The sequence below is a fragment of the Athene noctua genome, chromosome 1, assembly GCF_965140245.1.
Source record: "Athene noctua chromosome 1, bAthNoc1.hap1.1, whole genome shotgun sequence".
Taxonomy (NCBI): domain Eukaryota; kingdom Metazoa; phylum Chordata; class Aves; order Strigiformes; family Strigidae; genus Athene; species Athene noctua.
In genome coordinates, this window is record NC_134037.1 from 250,599,372 (window position 1) to 250,619,975 (window position 20,604).

The 20,604-nt window shown below is 37.8% G+C and overlaps 1 protein-coding gene across 1 annotated transcript in view; it reads right to left on the minus strand.

Moving 5' to 3' along the window:
* ARHGAP42 (Rho GTPase activating protein 42) overlaps positions 1 to 20,604 on the minus strand; it is a 172,981-nt gene that overhangs the window by 73,820 nt on the left and 78,557 nt on the right. The window contains exon 4 of the mRNA XM_074916689.1: positions 6,699 to 6,770. Within this exon, the coding sequence (XP_074772790.1) occupies positions 6,699 to 6,770 (72 nt within the window). The remainder of the gene's footprint in view (positions 1 to 6,698; positions 6,771 to 20,604) is intronic.

Below are 20,604 nucleotides of genomic sequence, written 5' to 3' on the forward strand. Positions count from 1 at the left end.
ATTTCCTATTTACAATAGCAGACTATTTTATATACCCTTAATTTATATCTATTTTCTTCTGCATGCAAATTTGAATTTTATTAAAGTGCAGAAACTGGTTTTAGTCAGTCAGCCAGTTAGTCATACTAACTTTTAAAAGAAAGAATGCATTTAACAGAATTTATTAAGACTTTGCACATAATACTAAATAGTTTACTAACAAACACCTGGAGTTACTGGACTGAACCAACAGTTTTTAATCACTGTGTCCATAGTCTTTTAGTTACGAGATTTGAGTATTTGCTCTGGTTTTTTAAAGGAATACACTAGGAGTGAAACAACCTTTTAGGACTGGGTTTTTTTTTTCTTTTTTTCTGCTAACTTCCTAAAAGCTTTGAATGAAACAGTTATTGAACAGAAGTAAACTGCAGTGAGAAAATAATTTTGTTCCATTTGCACAATGAAAAGAGCTGTCCCAAATAGATTAGTCTCTTCAAAAAACCTCTGGGTCCAGGTGCTCAGCCAGAGATATCTCCCAACTTAATTGTATGGGTTTCTGCAGCAGAAAATAAGACTGCCTGAAAAGATTAAGTGTGTGCACACTGAGCTCTTCACCACGGTTTTTGAAAATTCCCAAATATTCCACATACAGAAGCATAAAAGAAGCAGTGGCTACTCATACCATAGCACTAAAGTGATTTTCTAAGTTTTAAAAAATAATTTTAATAGAGATTACAACATTGATGCAGGTCTCTCACAGCTTCCTATTTTTGTAAGTGTATTTGAATAGCTATATTTTGAAGTGAAAATATGTTTGATCTATTCTAAAAATACTTTCTATAGTATACATTTTCATTAAATGCAAATTATAAAGGGAAAAGTGGACAGCTGCAGTCAATAAAGCAACAATCCAGCTCCTCCAAATTTTAGGATCTGGGTCAATTCACAGAAGACTCTATACACAGACACTGAAATCCAGAGGGAAACAACAAATGTCAAGATGCAATAAAAAACATTTTAAACACTATTTAATCTGAAGAAATTTTCAAATTTTCATATTTTTTTACACCTGTCACAAACAAAATTTATCATTATAGAACTATTTTTTTAAGCTTAGACGCCTAATTTCTTCTTTCTTGCATGAATCAATATTAGTTTAAATAAAGTATCAGATTGCACAACATATTCTGAATAATTTTCAGATAAAAATGGTCAAGGACCAACACCTTGGAATTAAATGTATTTATAAATGCAATTTACAACTCTGATTTCAAAGTCCACAAGCTTAATCCAAAACTTGAGGATTTATATAAGTAAAAGAAAACCTAAAGAAAATTTGTACTTCTCTATCTACCAGAGATAGATCCCTAAAAGCCTACAATATCTAAAGAGATTGCCACTTGACCTTTTTATTGGTACAGCAGGTTATTTGGTTTGCAACTGTGTTATGTCCATTGAGTAGCCTCCTCACTTCCCAATCCTCCAGTCCTCCTCCTCGTCTATCTTGGCAATACCCCCAACGTATGGCAGCCCCAAGCTGTGTCAGCACCACCAGATTTATTTTTAACCTCATCATTAATGAAAATAAAACAACAGACCAATCTCAAATTGCCCTTTGGGATCTTCTAATTAGTAACTTCTCTCGAACCAGACAATCTCTCCCATAAACAAAACTCACTGCCCTTTCCCCATTAGCCAGTTCGTTAGACAGATCAGGTTTCTTATACTAACTCCCATCTAAACTAAATGATAATGTCTCATGCAGAGTGCTTTAAAGACCTTGCTGAAATAGAAATAGGTTTGATCCACTGCATTTCGTTGCCTAAAGAATAAGTTATCACAAAAGATATCAGGTAACTCTGTTAGTAACCATTTTTGGGAAAGTGTATTGCATTTTAACTCAAAACATTTGGCCATCAGTTATCCTGTCCTGGTATCTATTTCTGCTTCCTTCCTCTGGCCCTCTCCCCTCCTATGGTTCAGACTGACATTAAAATATCCCAAAACTAGTGGACACAAGTACCAAACCTTGAGTAACAGATGCTGCTTATACTGAAACACCTCCCACTGTACCTGCTAGAGCAAGGCCATTCATTTTTCTCAGTTAAAGGACAAGTGCTATAATTTGATTAGATACCAAGGAAACCAGCACCAAAATGGGCATTCTGGCATTTCTAACTGATTATAGGTATCTATCTAAAACTCTGCTTTGACAGTTTTCTGACAGACTTTTAAAAAGGGGGATTTGTTTGGGTTTTTTTCTCCTCAATTACCAGACAATCCAAATAAAACACAGTGTGTGCCAGCTGCTGCATGCCTACATCATGTGAGTATAGATGTGACCATAGATGCAGGAAAATTAATGCCAGCAGTGAACATGGATTTGTTTCCCAAGTAGAAAGGAATTCACAGCTATGAATGAATGAATGAAAGTAAATAATAATAAAAATAATCCTTCTGGCCAAAATAAATAATTTTATGAAATGAACAGATGGAATTGTAAGGAGGAAACAAAACTTCTTTTAAGTCTTAAACCCAAAATTGCTTCTGTTGTCTTTGATCTGATTTAAGTTGTACTAAAGGTCAACGAACATTGGAACAAATATTGCTAAATACTGTACTCAGTGGATAAAAAGAAGCATTAAAGTTTGGCCTTATTGTACATAACACATCACACAATGATCTCACCAAAGTTACCAGCTGGGGACTTGCAAACCACATTTACCAAATAAGGCAAAATGCTTCGTGCCTGAAATCCTTTCCCAGTTACCTCACCCGGCTTTTGCTCGCGTTTCTACAATAATTGCAGAGGTCTTTTTTTTTTAAACTCAGATGGAGTAAATCAACAGCTATCCAATGCAAAGCTGGGTTTGTGTAGTCTCTGGAGAGAACTCAGCTTTATTTAAACTGAGTGTGTACAGAAAAGGAAGAACTGAAATATGCGCAATAAAAACAGAAGGGTGAATAGTATAAATTGAGAAGAGCAAGTGATGTAGATTTGTCTATTGCTGGTTTGATTACAAACATTAATGTTTTATGGGGAACATTTCTCAGATTTGTTGGGTACCTCCAAGTTTTTGAAGTGCATGTGAAGAATTGGTCTTTAATGTTATTCTTGTGACGTTCCAAAAACACTTGAACTTCGCACTTGGGGTTTATGCTGTCCTTATATTTGAAATATAGCTTTGTAACATCAACAGGATGTATTTTATCGTCCATATTCTCTTTGATTTCTGTGATTATATTTTTTGTCAAAGCTTGATATAGTTTTGAAGAAAGAATAAAATATCCTCATTCTCTATATTAAACACAACAGGATAGTCCTACATAGTTCATCATGAAAGTCAACATCTTCCAAAGTTATTTATTATTAAAATAAAATGGTGATTGTCATAGTAGAAAACTATCATTAATTTATAACATTTTCTTTTTTTTTTTTTTTCCTGTGCAAGTATGGTGGGGCAGTGGGAGGGGATTCTTTGTTTTTATCTCCAGCTGAATTTTATTGGCTGTTTTAGAAAATAAAGAAAAAAGTCCAGCAAGCACGTGTAAGCACGCACTCTCATAATCTTCCCCTCACCAAAATCTGACAGCAATACCTAGTATAATTTCCTATTAACACAACTATCTAATAATTCTTTTACCTCAAAAAAATTTGGAAACACAGCTTAATGGAGTACTGAAATTAATAAATACAAAGTCCAATCAGAAGAGAGAGAATCCAACACTCGCCACTGCTTATAAAATACACTCTCACAATGTAAGGCTGATCAAAAGACCAGCTGCCTGCACCTCTAGCTACTGCTGAAATTGCCAGTGCAAAAGGCATATACAATTAAACTCGTGCTTCTATATCTAATCTCTTAAAATGTCAGTCTATGTTGACATAAATTAACTGTAAATTCACAGCTCTAGAAATACGTAATATGACATAACTGTCAGCTCTCCTGTGGAGTCTGCACCATCTCAACGTCTCTTCAGAAAGGAACACATACCCACTAATGTTTTGCATTGATTTTGAGGGGGGAGAGGGATGACAGAGAACCAGGAGTGACTTTGGGTTTGATATGAGTATGAATCTACATGCTCTTGTAAGTTAATACTAGGGGAAAAACCAGCTCAAACCTGGTATTTCAGAGCAAAAAGTAATGGTTGATACATAGTCCATACTGCTGATGTATTTAGAGAAGACCTTAAATAAGAAGTGATGTTCTCAGTGTCCTGTGAAACTTGCTGCTGAAATCCAAGCAACAAGAAAGCATCTATGTTTTTTGTTTGGTTATCAGTTCAGATCACCCCAGAAGAGTTCAAAGAGCCAAACCTCTGTGCAAATCTTCATTAACTGCAGATAACTAACTAGCAAGTTTGACTCATCCCATATTTACAAGAGTTCATAAACGCTCAAGGGTTGAGCCCAGTGAACAGAAGTGGAGGTAAGTGATCTGACCACATGCTCTACTTTACTAACAATGAGTTTCAGAAAACCCAAATTTCATACTGGTCTCATTATTCCTAGATCACACATTGCTATTTTGTAATTACTAGGAAAACAGTATTAAATATAATTAAACTCTCACTTCTTTGTGTTAATTCCATTTAGTTAAAGGCCAACTGTAATTGCTTCCACTGATAAAAATCAATTTAGAGGCGAATGTTTGTGTTGCAATCTGGGTTATGCAGGTGGTCTGAATCTCTTCTTTTTGAGCTTGACTTTTGAACTCCATGAGCAGTGTAATAAAAAAGTGCAAGAAAGTGCAGGTGGTCTGAATCTTATTTTTGAGCTTGACAGTTGAACTCCATGAGCAGTGCAAATGCAAGAAAAGACAAGTTTATTTGATGTTTTATAAAACAGTGAGCTAGAAGAACTCTCTATCTGTTATCAATGTGTCCAGTATCCTGGACTGCCCAAAACACACATAGCGCTGCATAATAAAATGCATTAGACACTGGAGTAAGGGTTAGCTGCGTCAGGCTCTCTCCTGAACTCATTCAGCACACTGTTGTGTCACCACAGACAAGTCTAAACAATCATTGTTTCCACAAATTATAGAAGATGGGCAAATGCCCATATTTTGTCGTGAAGAGATATGGAAAAGAAACCAGTCATTGTGATATGCCAAACAGAAAGGATTCAACCTGTCCTGTAGTGCTCTGCCTTTAAATACCTGATGATTCAAAAAACAAAGGAGTCATCTGCAATTAGATCATTAAATATGTGTTGACATTTACTGAGTGAGGTATTTAAAGGGGACATGCGTGTCTTATAAAATTCTGCAGAGAGCCCTGTGAACTACTGCCCATGGATCATCTCTCAGATGTACCAGGTCAGCCAACAGTACAGCAGGTTAGGCTTTCAAACAGGGTTCTCTGCAGAGAAGAATGATATCCCTTAAACTATATGAATACAAAATTAAATGGTAACACAAAGAACTGAACAACGCAACTAAAACCGAAAGATAATTTTGTGTTTGAATTAAATTCTGATTTCTGCAGCACAGTAAATAAACTCTCAAACCTGCATCTCACAGCAGCCTGGGGTGGAACAAATGAAGAATGCAGTTGTACACAAAAACATATCAAGTAAGAGTTGGTAAAGAACATCCATTTCAGAGCAACTTGACCTCAAGTTCACAGCAAAAATTCTTCTCAAACATTTACTCAGTTCCTGTGCGGAAGCAGTCTCATCTGTTTGCTACACATGTGCAACAACAGTACAAAAAGTATAAACCTTCAGTCTCTCTTTCCAATAGCTCTGCTCTTCTTCTGAGGTTGTTTGATGTAGCTGAGGTTGTGCTTGTGCTGTACTCAAACAGATATTTTTTTCTTACCCTTTTAACCTTAAAAATGGAAAATTTCCCAGAAAACTTTATGAGCACTGATACAAGAAGCAAAATGCTTCAGAATTAGCATATTTATGTAGAGAGAAGGAACTAACTATACCTCTAATTGACTACTGCAGCCTATATGCATCTCTGAGATTGTGATTAAAGCAGTCACTGATAACCACTCAAGACTCCAAGATCAGACTGAACCAAGATCAGCTCTTCTAGACTAACAATTCATGTCAACATCTTTTTCTTCAACACATCTGATTTCCTGAGCTCATTACTGAACCTTGGTATAGATAACCTCCACTGTTTCTCTAACACAGATGTAGAGACCTAACACCAAAGAACTGGCTTATATCACTTTAACTGGAGCACGTCCACCGTGGAAAAATCTCTGGGCAATACAAATACTCCGGCAAAATGAATATGAATCACTGCACTGCATCAGCCATGTAAAGTGGAGAGAGAAAGCAGAGATGGAAAGAGAGCATGCCTAAAGCGCACTGACTTCTTTTGGTCTTTATACAACAGTCACATGAGAGCCACCATGCCCACAGCATCTGTCTGAACCCTCTGTGCAGTTCTGGGTTCACCCAAGATGCAACGTAACATAAATGCAGACATCAGAAGATGAACACAACTCCAGACAGTAAGAATGTGCAACAGTAGCAAGAGTTGTACCCTATGCATATAATCAGTCTTTAAACCCCATTTCTAAATCATCTCATCTTCTGAAGCAAAGAATCCAGTATAATTTACTAACACATTAATGAGGACGGCATCAAGTATGTTTGAATCAAAAAAATGCCTGTTTTCAGTCCAGCCTTCAAAACACACTGATAAATTTAAATAAACATGAAATGAAAAAGAACTGTTTCCACAGCCACTTACTTTTGCTGCTCCTATTTGCTCTTTACGAAACTTCTCCAGCGGTGCTATTAGCACATCATTAGCATTCTGGATCTGCAAAGTTAAACATAAAGCGTATCTTTTTAATACAGAGTATTTGCAGACAGTGAACTCAGTAACTCTGCCAATGTGTAAGGCTGAAAAATTCATGTACGTAACATCCTGGTAAGAGCATATGTGTAGGAGCCAAGTATGTCTTCTCTACATAAAACATACAACACACATGTTCACTAGTCTATTATGGAGAATTTTCATTAATAACTAAAGCAATTGTAATGAATGATGTAGTAAGTTTATCTGCAATATACAGAAGGGTTTTCTGGTATTTTACCCCCATTTCTTGCATCTTGCCTAAAACCAGAATTGAAAACGGAGATTTCCAGGAACATGTTTTGGCAGAACAGAGAAGACAAACATAGTGGTACTGACAGCACTGCCTAAAAAAACCCTGTGTTTACAGACTCTTAATCTTTGACAGCTGAATCTTTTCAGCTATCTCTCTGGATTATATACCTAGTTACACTGAACAGAGGAGAGTAAGGCAGAGAACTCTAAAAAGAAAAGTGGACAATTTGCAAAATTCTCTGGATTGGATTCCTTAACTTTTCTAGTTTTTAAACTAATTTAAGATGTCCTGCAGCTATTTTTATCACTTTAACCTAAACCAGGGTTCCTAATCATTCACAGTTTTCCCCTCATTACCTCTGTTTATTTAGTATAAACCCAGTCCTGGGAACCCCTCTCTGAAGACCATTCCCAGCAGCGACCACCCTTGTCATTTGGGCTAGAAACACACATGCAGCAGAATACAAATGCCAGCCATGCCACTGGGCCGCTCACCAAAAAAAGGTAGCGTGATTTCACCAAGTGCCTTTTAGGGACATGAAGAATAACCAACTAAATCGACTTTACAGCAGAAAAATCAGAAGAAACTAAAACCTGCTAACACATCAGAAATAAAGCATAATAAAACACATTGTAATATTCTATTATACTAACTACAGGCAAAATCTTAAGTTTTCTGCGTGAATGGCTTTTTTTCTCTCCTCACCAGTCCAGTCTTTACCATACTCATCACATTCCACATCTGGGCTTTGGCAGGTTTGGAGGTCTGGGCAAAGCTAACACGTACCTAAGCCAAATGTGAATGAATACAGCTCTTGTGACTCTCCCATAACAATAAATGGTAAGTTACATTGTCGGCTGAGCACGGAAACTTCCCAAAAGGATGCAATAATAAATATATAGAATAAATCCACCGAAACACAAACACATTTTACTTCCTCCCAAACTTAACACCACAGTTCGAAACACCACAGAATCACCACATCTCTCACTAGGGCAAAGTTTCAGCAAAAGTTGAGACTCTCTTTGACATCCTAATATAACAAAGTCCAAGACAGCAAAGACAACACTTCGCGTTCTCGATGATGAAGTGATCAAAATGTGCTACATTTAAAAATAAAAATCAGGCACAAAGGATGAGGAGGAGTGTTCTCACTGCATTCACTGTGCTTTCACTGCTTAAGCATTGTTCCATCAGTTTGACTGGAACACACTACAAAGCTACATTATTCTCCAAGTGGACATTTTCCCGAAATATCATAGAACCATAGAATACCAGGTTGGAAGGGACCTCAAGGATCATCTGGTCCAACCTTTCTTGGCAAGAGCACAGTCTACACCAGATGGCTTCATACCCTGTCCAGCTGAATCTTAAAAGTGTCCAAAGTTGGGGAATCCACCACTTCTCTGGGAAGATTATTCCAATCGTGAATTGTTCTCATTGTGAAAAATTTTCCTCCTGTCCTATTGGAATCTCCTCAGGAGTAACTTGTACCCATTACCCCTTCTCTTTTCCACGTGACTTCCTCTAAAAGGGAGTCTCCATCTTCTTTGTAGGTGCCCTTTAAATACTGCAACATGGTGATAAGGTCTCCCCAACGCCTTCTCTTCTCCAGGCTGAACAAACCCAATTCTCTCAGCCTTTCCTCGTATGACAGGCTTCCCAGTCCCTTGATCATCTTTGTGGCCCTCCTGTGGACCCTCTCCAACCTTCCTGCATCTTTTTTGTATAGCAGGGACCAAAACTGAACACAGTATTGTAGGTGTGACCTGACAAGCTCTGAGCAGAGTTGGATACTGACTTCTTTCTCTCTGCTGGTGATGCCCTTGATTCAGCCCAGCATCCTGTTGGCTTTCTTCACTCCTGCAGCATACTGTTCACTCATACTGAGCTGCTTGTCCACCAGGACCCCCAGGCCCCTTCCCACAGAACTCCTCCAGCTGGGTAGATCCCAGTCTGTGCTGCACTCCTGGATTATGTTTTCCCAGGTACAAGACTTTACACTTGTCCTTGCTGAACTTCATGAAGTTCTTGTTAGCCCACTCTTCCAGCATATCCAGGTCTTCCCGCAGGGTGACTATCCCTTCTGAATTGTCCACTTCCCCACTCAGTTTGGTACTGTCGCAAATTTCATCAAGGTCCCACCATGCAGATCACTTATGAAAATATTAAACAGCATTGAGCCTAATATTGATTGCTGGAGGATCCCACTTGTGGCAGGTTGCCGGTTTGAAAAAGAGCTATTTACCACCACCCTCTGGGTAGGGCCTGTCAGCCAGTTCCAAACCCACTGCACAGACCACTTGTCTAGGCTGTAACACATCAGGTTCTCTAGGAGGAGGCTGTAGGTAACTATTAAAAGCCTTGAAGAAATCCAGGTAGACAATGTCCACTGCTCAATCCACAACAACTGAGCAGGTTACTTTTGTTACAGAAGGTGATCGGGTTTGTCAAGCATAATTTTCCCTTAGTGAATCCATGCTGGCTTTTCCTACCACATGCTTCATTTAACTTGTTTTAGGCCCCAGGAGGGTTTGTTTCGTAACTTTCCCAGGGACTGAAGTAAGACTGATGGGCCTGTAATTTCCTGGATCCTCCTTTAAGCGCTTCTTGTAGATGGGGTGGCATTCTTCCAGTCTTCTGAGACATTCCCCAATCTCCACAACTTCTCAAAGATTATGGAGAGAAGCCTCACAACAACATCGGCCTGCTCTCCAAACACCCGCGGGTGGATAACATCAGTGACCACTGATTTGTAGGGGTCAGGCTCCTTTAATAGTTCACATACCAACTCTTCCTTCACTGACAATGGGTCTGTCTGCACTGACCTGGATTTTTGTTCCCAGGGTCTGGGGCCCACTAGTGCTGGTAAAGACATAGGTGAAGAAAGTGTTAGGAATCTCTGACTTTTCACTTTTGTTGGCGACTAATTCGGCTCTCCTGTTTAACAGCCGGGCCAATATTTTCCTTCTGTTTCTGACTGTTGTTTACATACCTGAAGAACTCTTTCTTGTAGTTTTTGACACCTCTGGCCAATTTCAATTCAAGCTGAGCTTTTTCTTTTCAAACTGTATCTCTGCAAACCCTGGCAATGCCCTTACAGTTCTCTTTTCCATCTCTGTTATGCTTCTCTTTTGGTTTTGAGCAAACTCAAAAGTCTGCAGTTAAGCCAAAGGGGTCCTCTTGCTCTGCCTTACTTTCAGGTAACATCTAGCAATCTGAGGCTCAGCACTTTCTCCAAGGCACTTAACAAAACATAATCACTATCCAAAGGGTTTCTAAGTAAGGCAGATCAAAATTAACAGGGGGGCAAAACTGTTGGATGACTTGCCCACAATCAGGCAGAATTGCAGTGCATACACCCAGAAACAATAGTTGGAAGTTTTGATAGCTTACAGAGCATATACATGGCTGCTGGCACATACAGAAATCACAAAGGCTTCCTGGAGTCACCGGTACAGAAGTGTGGACACATCTTTCCCTTCTTTTTCACATACAAAAGTTTTTTTCTTTGCATTTAAGATTTATTGTTATATACAGCAACAATATATTAAATACCTCACAGTTCAATTAAGAGACTCGTATTATTGAAGTAGTTACTACTGATATCAGCAATCACTGCCAGTCCTTTTGCTAGTCATTGCCAGTCTAACTCCATGTGGAGCTGAATATGGCTCTTCCCTTCACTCAATGCTATCGTGTTTAGGCAGCCTCCGTGCCACACCAGGAGACCTCACTTCATATATTGACAGACTTAAAGTGACTGAAACACAACTACTGCCCATCTCACTCAACGCAGCTGCAAAGCAAATTAAATATCCTGGAAAAAATAATCCTGCTTCAAACACTGTGGAAGAACATATTCACAGGAAACATACAGCACTGAGAGGAGTCATGTGGGAATTAACTGGCTTTGCAGGGCTGAAGCACGATGTTATTCACTCCCATACTTATGTAACTAGGAATGGACAGTAGGCATTGCAAGGCTAATTAAAAGATGTCACACACTTCAGACAGGGTCTGGGCCTCTGAACAAATCTGTTGAGCCACATCAACAGAACATTTTGCAAGCTCATCCCTGGGTTGAAAGCTTCTATTGATGAAAGCCCTGATACAGCAATTCACCTCCCAGCAAAATCAGGATCTGGGCAAGTAACTGGCTTTGGCTTTGGGGAAGGAGAACGCACCAGCACAGTACCAGAGAGAATCCTGGCAGACGCATTTCAACAACCGGTATTGCAAGACGCAGAATGCTCCACTGTGAAAACACTTCCATTGATTCCTGCCAGGTTGTGCCTAGCTTTTGGAAACAGAAAATCATATAGAAAGAAGAATTTTTGCCTTATTATGCATTTATTAATTTCCTTTCATTGCCAATTCCTGTCACTGCAATTACTTTACATTACAGTTTCCCTGTTAATGGTTAGAAATTGGCATACAGCGCCCCGCCCCGCCCCCCCCCCCCCCCCCCCAGTAGGAATCTAATCTTCCCACAACCATTTCCATAGAAATTTGATTGCTTTAGATAATCTGAAATTTTCACTGTGTGGTCCTAATAAAGTAACTTTCTTCCTGCCAAAAGATAATCCGTCTTCTACTCAGTTACTCTGCTAGGATGAAATCACAGACACTTGGAAAAGGCAAACAATGTCAAAAAGACTGTAACAGTTTCTGTAAATAGCAACTTCAGAAATCCATGTTGTGTTTAAAATACAGATCTTATCCTTAAAAGCTTATTCAGATTAGTCACAGCTTTAGAGAAGTTCTACTTTCTCGAGCCAACAGTTACTGAATGATACACAGTTCCAGCTCCTAGCATGGCTATTATGTGTCAGACAATCAAATAATGTCATCATTTTTCTTGATTGGCAAAAACATCATTTTTCCTAAAAAAAAAAAAAAAAAAAAAAGAACGGCGCGGGGGGGGGGGGAACCCCCCAACAAAACCCCAGGAATCACGCAGTTTTAATTTACTGTCAGTTCATCAGTCTTTTTTTAATTAAGATGATAGACAAGCATTAGGCAGACATAATAAATATTACTTTGACAATTTAGAGAGCTATTTAGATCTAGTGAAAATGAAACAAATTTTTCTAAAAAACTTAATCAACTTTTAAATTTTAGTATATATAACTATGTAGCATTATTGATAAAAATACTATTAAAATAAAGACCACCAAAATCACACTGAATTTGTAAAAAATACTTTAAAAAGAAGCACTTAAAAAGTGCAAATACTTTTTCTAAGTCAGCTTTGACAACTTATGAGGCCCTTCTGTGTTTTCTTAACTGCAACATTTCAATATGCTCAGACAGTCTTCAAGCCAACATGGTGAAGCACCTTGTCTTTCTGATTCATGATCTTCCACCTTTCCAACCTACCCTCCTTCCTTCCAGAAGTTATGTGAAATTGAATTAATGTACCAATAATGAGATTAAACTGTAGTTTTCACACATCACAGAGAAAATCCGCATCTATACTTGGAGACATTTTTGACTAGCAATTTTTTAAAATTTTCCTTTTTAATGAAAGTTTCAATCATCAGTAGAATAAAGAAAAAAATTCAACATTAAAATATCTTTATGAGAAATACAGTTATTACACTATGTTGGAAAGGGAAAAATAAAATTTTTGTAAACATATCTGAATATTTCCATTTCTAGATTTTCTTAAATTTAAGTTATTAATTTTTTTGAATTAGTTTTCTAAGAAGCCCTCAGTTTGGGATAAGGTATGATATGCAAAATGTATATGCATCATTCTTTATCTTTTACTTAGGTAGGATCAGATATATATATTTATATATTACATACATTTATATAAAAAATATATTTATATATATAAACAGAAATTTAACCAAAACATTGATGCAGCTGCTTATTCATTATTAAATGCCAACAATATAGACACAGAAATTTTAAGTCCTGAAGCACTTCACAAGCTTTAAGCTTAACCTGGCAATCTACAATGTTCAACTGCAGTAGTTAGAACAGTTAACACCTTTTGAGCTTTATATTTTTATTTGTAGGGCGAAGGACTAGGTCGGTCACAGAGAGAATTAAGTTAACAGGATTCCCAATTGCTAGAAAAAGACAGCAACAATATCATAGAATCACAGAATGGTTTGGGTTGGAAGGGACCTTAAAGATCATCCAGTTCCAACCCCCTGCCATGGGCAGGGACACCTTCCACCAGCCCAGGTTGCTCAAAGCCCCGTCCAGCCCGGCCTTGAACACTGCCAGGGAGGGGGCAGCCACAGCTTCTCTGGGCAACCTGTGCCAGTGTCTCATCACCCTCACAGGAAGTAATTTCTTCCTTCTATCCAATCTAAATCTACCCTCTTTCAGTTTAAAAATATTACCCATCGTCCTATCACTACACTCCCTGATAAAGAGTCCCTCCCCATCTTTCCTGCAGCCCCCTTTAAGTACTGGAAGGCCACTATAAGGTCTCCTCGGAGCCTTCTCTTCTCCAGGCTGAACAACCCCAACTCTCTCAGCCTGTCCTCATTGAGGGAGGTGCTATCTATCTGTCAAATCCATGTCTCTACAATTTAGACACAAGGATGCCAGATAGTGTCAAATGCTTTGTACAAGTCCAGGTAGATGATGCCTGTTGCTCTTCCCTTCTCCACCAATGCTGTAACCCCACTGTAGAAGGCCAGCAAATCTGTCAGGCATGATCTGCCCTTAGTGAAGCCATGTTGGCTGTCACCAGTCACCTCCTTATTTTCCATGTGTCCTAGCACAGTTTCCAGGAAGATTCACTCCATGATTTTGCACTTTTGCAGTGACAGAATTAGGAATTAAATCAAACTTATATGAATTACAATAAAATTCTTCAACTATTAAAAACTTGTGTTTTATATATTGTATCTGGGAAAAACATGTTTTGCTCCAAACCTTCTACAAGTACTTTTCACTGCAACACAGAATTATCACACTTGCATATGGGAAATAAATCTCACTCTCCCAATATACAGAGTGACTCATGAATTCTGAATGCTTACAAACATTAATTTGCTTCATATTGTTATAAGACTTCTAGAAAATACCAATTAAATTCATTGAAAGAAGGCAACAAATCTCATCTCTAATACATTCATAAATAAAGCATTTATAATGTAGAAACATATTTCTCTGCTAGGCAAAAGGAAATAATTTAATTTGAACACCTTCCCCCAATTCCTAACAAGTCCTAAAATCTGATCTGTCAGAAAAAACCTCTTCTTTCAGTCTGTGGCCTGTATCAACAGCTCCTAATCAATACAGGTCCAAATGGAGCAGCAGAGACCAAATACAGACAACCAAGCATTTATGTAACTTAGTTATGTATCAGGTTTACATGCTAAAAAGAATATAAACATGTCATGACAAAACATTAGTCATGTACTTAAGTCCTCAGTTTCTATTTTAAAAGTGAAAAAGTCTAAATATTACATAAAGTTAATAATGCGCATTTCAGTGCCTGTAACTACTTGACCTTAGTAGGACAAATATTTTCACAGCTTTGGATGAAATACTCTACACAGACAAATCACATACTTAGAAAACAAAAATTTAATGTATTCAAAGTTTATCTTAATCCCTCTCACATTTACAAAAAAGATGTCATCAAACAATATCCAAGCTTGTGTTAATTTTCTAAAAAAAAAAAATCACTACCAATGCGAGTTATTTCATGCAGAGTTGAAATTCAGATGATGTTAAAGCAGCTGGAGTAGTAATAACATAGGTTGGACATTTCCATGTACAATGTGTAATGCAATATTAAGCTTCTTAGTGAAAACCTAGTGCTGTATCAAATCTTAAAGCATTGCCACGGGGGAATGCTTATAAATCACATGCTAATCAAGGCTGGAAGTAGTTACGTGTGGCTGAATAAATTGTTTTTCTCTAAGTTTTTTCAAGAGAACGTTTTTTAATTTTCTGTACCACATAGCTTATGTTTAAAAATAAATTACTCTAGTGTTATACCTAAAATGACAGTTTCCTGAAATAGCAAAAAATTACACGGTAGAATATGCACAAAGGATGCCTTTACTACACAGAGACCAGTCTCCTTACGGAGTCCTCATGAAACATCAGAGGAAGAAACACTCCTCTGAAGAACAATATCGAGGAGGAACCTAACTTCAGATGTTCGGTCTCCTCAAGGAATTTTTCTTTTCTACTGATTACAGAGCAAGCAGACAAAAAATTATCCACCCTTGGATAAAGTCAGTCTTCGTGAATATTCCTGCCTCAGATTCTACCATCAACTTTTTAAACCTAAACATTTTTATTCTAAAAAGTACACAATGATATGAGGTGTATATACACACACAAAAAAAAAAAGGTAGGTACACAAAGTATTTTAAACTTAACACTGCAATCATAATTTAAGTTTCTGTGTATCTTGACTTCACAATTACTTGGTAGGGGTCTCAGTAAATGAAGGCTTCCTGATACATTTTTACCTCTGAACACATTATTACAGGCAAGTGGATAAACTAGATTTAAAAGCTTTATCTCTCCAAGTATTTGCCATCAGATTCTGTCCTGGTTTTTTTCACTTTCAGAAGTATTTACTATTCAAGAAATACTGATTTTCAGAGAGATGAAGTAAGATAGGGGTTTTGTTGGAAACATCTGTACTTCAGAGACAAATGTCCTACAGAAAGAATGGTCTCTCTTTTCATCGCCGTGTCCTCTAATGATGCCACAGTACTTCAATGCTTGGATATCAACTCCCTTTCTGCTCCCATGAATGCCTCTTCCTATTTCCAGACTATGAAAAATTGACAAAGTTAGAGACAACTACAGATGCTGTATCCCATTCTGTATGAACAAGGAGGAGATCCTGAACTTCCCCTTCACCTGGGAAGTGCTATCCTTTACAGTTCAATGGAAAAGAAACTGGTGACACATCCAGTTTTTTGCGTGATGCTGAGACAGAGAGAAGTGCTACTAGAAAGGACAGAGTCTCATTTATGGAGAACTAAATTTGATCTTGAAAAGTAGATCGTTGGGGAGACCTTAAGATCTGAGACAGTTTAGGATACTTTTGAGGGAATTTTGACAATCTCATATTCTGACCAAAACCAGATTCTCCTGCAAAACTCAAATATTTCTGCCACAGAAAAACTTAAAGATAGGGATTGCAGAAAATAGTGATCCTACCACTGTCAGAGTTCTTCACTTCCATAGTCAGTTTTGCCTTAACTCCACTCATGCAGGACTCCTTTGCTGGAGGCACTGTCTCACCACTCTTGCACTCAGCCAGCCTTTGTCCTTCCCCTTCGCCATGTCGCTTTCCTCCTTCAGGACACTGAATTCCATGCTAGCAGGAGACCTCCAACTCTACAGTTTACTTCCCCAATATATTCAAATCCCACAACAATTAGCCAAGCATTCAGTCTGACCTGCTGCCCTTCCGGTGACTCGATGCTTAACCATGGTGACACTGCAGGAATTCAAAAGGAAAAGAGACAAAAAATTCCAAGAGGTGCATGCTGTTGAATGAGGGACTGAAGAAGGCAAAATAGAGATTTAAAAGCTATTTTTTAAATCAAGAGGTTCAGTTCTGTTAAACCCTTCAGTTCAAGCAAACTACTGCAGAAATTTATATTATTGTGCATATTGAAAGACAGTTCATCTTTCACACTCATCAAGGTAATGATATTGATCTTTAATACAAAGAGACCCTGCACATTTTCATAGCCTTTTCACTTCTTTTTGTGAAAAATGCTATTCTTCTCTTCCAGACTGAATAAGACCCTTCACAAAATTAATAGCCTACCAATATTAATGTTAACTGCTTTTTCCTCCACCAGTCTCCAGTACAGGTAAGCTACAGAGCAAGTTAGGTAGAAAGTATCATACCAACTGTAATTGAGACTAGTACTAACACAAAGAAATTACAATCCTAAATTGAGAAGGAAAAGAAACATTTCACCCTTCTTGAAAGCATGATGAGCACCATACTGTACTTGTACCATTTTGTGTGCTAATGGAACAAAGAAAAGCCAAGGACCTCACTGAGGGAAGCCAATGCAAAGATTACTCCCAGGACTGCATGTGAAGGGGAAAAAGAAATAAAAAATGCAGAAAATAAATAAATAAAATCAAAGAACAAACAGTCCTACTCATGTTAAGAAGATTGCTAAACACAGTATAAAAACAAGCAAACCTTGAAGAGAGTACTGTGACTATCTATGTGATCACTAACCAGATGCGACCTTGTCTCATGAACTAGGAAGAATATCAAATACCAGGAGGTCCTCTTGGGCTCTCCCTCCCATTTGGCAGTCTCCTTTGTTCTTCTCAAGTATCAAGCAAAGAAGAAAATGTTAGTCAAAATCAATACATTTTGTGAGCTCCCCAGCAGGAATGAGTGAGTACACATCGCTTCAGAAATACTCCATTATACTATCTTCTTCCCCCCCCCCCATTTTTAAACTATCCACTACCCTATTAAGCACAGCATGCAATTAAAAAGAATTAAGTTTAAAATATTTTCATTACATCAGTAAATGAATCATTACGAAAGTGTTTATATGAACCACATTTCACTGATTTTACGCCCAACAGTCTCAAAGTTGAGGCATATGCTTTCTGATCTGTTTCTACATGCTCCTAAATGAGATGCAGATGACCTCTATCTCAGATGAGGGAACGACATGGCAAGTACCTACCAAATACAGCCCAACCACTCTCATGCATCTTGCCTTTTTTATGGTATCTCCACCTCTGGCAAACTACAACGTTTATGGTACTTCAAGCACTCAAAGATCCCTTGATTCTCTTGGAAGGAAAGGAGGCACCAATATCCTCCATGTGTGCACCAGCTGTGGAGTCAAAGCTCCTTTTTTCCCTCCAGAACACAAGCCTTGTGAATGTCCCTGAAACCCTGGACCTTTGAGACCACTCTGTACTAACAGTGCTTAACTTTCTTTGGGGTCAAGTAACAACAGAGAAATAGGAACTCTGGAGACTGGCATTAAGAGAATAGAGAAAGAAAAAAAATAATTTTTGAGTTCAAATAAAAGCTTCCCTACAAAACCTAGGAACTTTAAGTGTCCACTAATGAATCAGTCCATGCACTGCCAACAGCAGGATCTGACACAGGACATTACCATCTCAGTAATGATACCAGTACAAAGAGTCTCAAGAGCTTACCAGGCAATTAACTCTGTCACTCAACATCAGTCACTCAACATCAGACATCCACAGTGTCTGCACTTGATACAGCAACATAAGCTTCCCTTCACAGTCAATGGGGAGAAACAAGCACATGACTTCTGTGATCTGTTCAGACACCTTTCAGACACGATGCATCACATCATGAAACTGCCAGGTCCTCTGGCAATCAAACTCAAGTTTGCTATTCTGCTTCCATAAAGATAATTCTGAGTAGATGTATAAAGCCTAAATACAACATTACTTCGATGCTTCCAAAAGAAAGCAAATGAATGTCTGGGCCACTGGGTTTGAAGTCTGCTTCACGCAGGGATACTGCAAACCTATTTGAAGTTTTATGGGATAACCCAAAGAAATCTGAGACTGGACAAGAGTCGCTTCTAATTCAGCAGAAAGCAGCTAGATTCAACAGAGACAACATAAACGTTATAGACAGTACAGGATTCACTAAATGTTACTGCCAAGTCAACTTCTCAGTCCAAAGGCACACTCACAAAGGTGTATGGCACTCCTAATTGTAACTGAACAGATGAATTACAAATGCAGTCACACTCCCAACATGATAAAGAATAAATTACCAAAGTACTACAACCAATGAAACAGTGTAACAAATTACTTGCTTCAGAATGTAAAATAAAAAATAGTCAAATACATTTTAACTCTGAAGTGGGGACAAATAAGGAACACATAGGTTAAATTTTATTCTGTTAGGTTATACAGAATATGGCTTATTCTTAGGCACAAAATAAAACAGTATTTTTATACTTCTTGTTTTCCTTTAATTAATTTCTACCACAGTTACTACAGTTATCACCAACCAATATCCATGTGGAGTGCTGAAACAGGTACATTCAAAACTGTTCATTTCGTTTAGGCTATTTCGCTGGTTAAAACCCAAACCTGCTACTACATATTACTTCTCTTTAAGATGGGACTTCAGTCAGGCTAAGAAATAAGCATTCAGCCCTATGTCATGGAGTCCCACCACAGCATGCTGCCTCTACTACACACACCTTCTGTCATTAATGTATTGACAGCAGATTCACCAGCTGACTCTGGAACATGGCAGCTAACTGCTGTCTGACAGAGACAGGGTTCATCCAGGGAGCTCACCGAACCTGAGTATGGAAACCAATATTAAAAACAGATCTGCAGAAATCAGAAGCTCCCACCATCTGACACTATTCACTTAATGCTGCTCCGTAACGTCATTATGTTACCTAGTAGTAAGGGCTTACAGAAGTACTGGACAAGTTCCCAACAGAACAAACATTTAACAGAACTATACAGGCGGTAACAGGTCTTAAAATTACTTCAAGCATCTTATAATTATTTTTCTTAATTTATTGTTCATCTCTGTATGAACTGCAACGGTAACAGACAATACTTAGTGACTGCAAGACTGCACTCTGATTTTAGACATTGAATGTGAATGACAAGACATGTCATTCAGTGAATGACAAGACACATAGGGAAGGAAAAAAAATCACCTAGAATACTTGTATCATGAAGTTATAGCAGTAAATTTCACACACATCTCAACAGTTCTTGTTTTGCAAAATGAGGTAGATTATTTCTGACTGAACTTATAATTGCAAGCAAAAGAGAGTAAAGTTAGCCACAAAATTTCCATACATTAAAAGTTTTTAAAGATGGAAAACTAGTGTTTGACATATCTATGTAACGTATATTATCTACACTTCCATTTAATACTTCTTTTTAATGCTATTTTCCTTTAACTATCTTGTTCACTCAGTGCATTCATTGCCTGTGATGTCTCTGGAGGGAAAAGCTAAATATTCATTCCATCTGTTTTAAATTCCACATTTGAGAATTTGCAATAAGCTTAAAACGTCTTTGTTGCCTTATAAATATTTAAAGAGAAAATATCATTATATTTAACTCCCAGAATTGTTGTTATTTTGCAGTAGTTAATTTTTAATGTTTGTATGGTAATCTGTTTTGGTCATAAACACAAGATTCTTGGGCACTGTCAGATCACTAATACTTCAAGCACAACTTTAAACAGCAAGTTCCCACTGCTTGTATGTGGAACAGAAATTGCATTTATTATAATCACCTTCTACTAAATGGTCTGGTTTGACAAACCAAATTATTGTTAAAGGCATTTTAATATTTAATAGCTGATGCTCAAACTGTCTTGTTGAGTTGAGAAAGTGCACCAGATATATATTATCAATCCCTCCAACTAGCAGTAAAGTCAGAGACTACAAACCTGACATCAGGTGAAAAAACTGCTTCTGATAACATGTAGTGGCAATGAGATGTCTAATACGTTTTATGGACAGCCTTAAAAATTATTTACACCATATAATACAATGCCATCTGTGTACAGAAAGC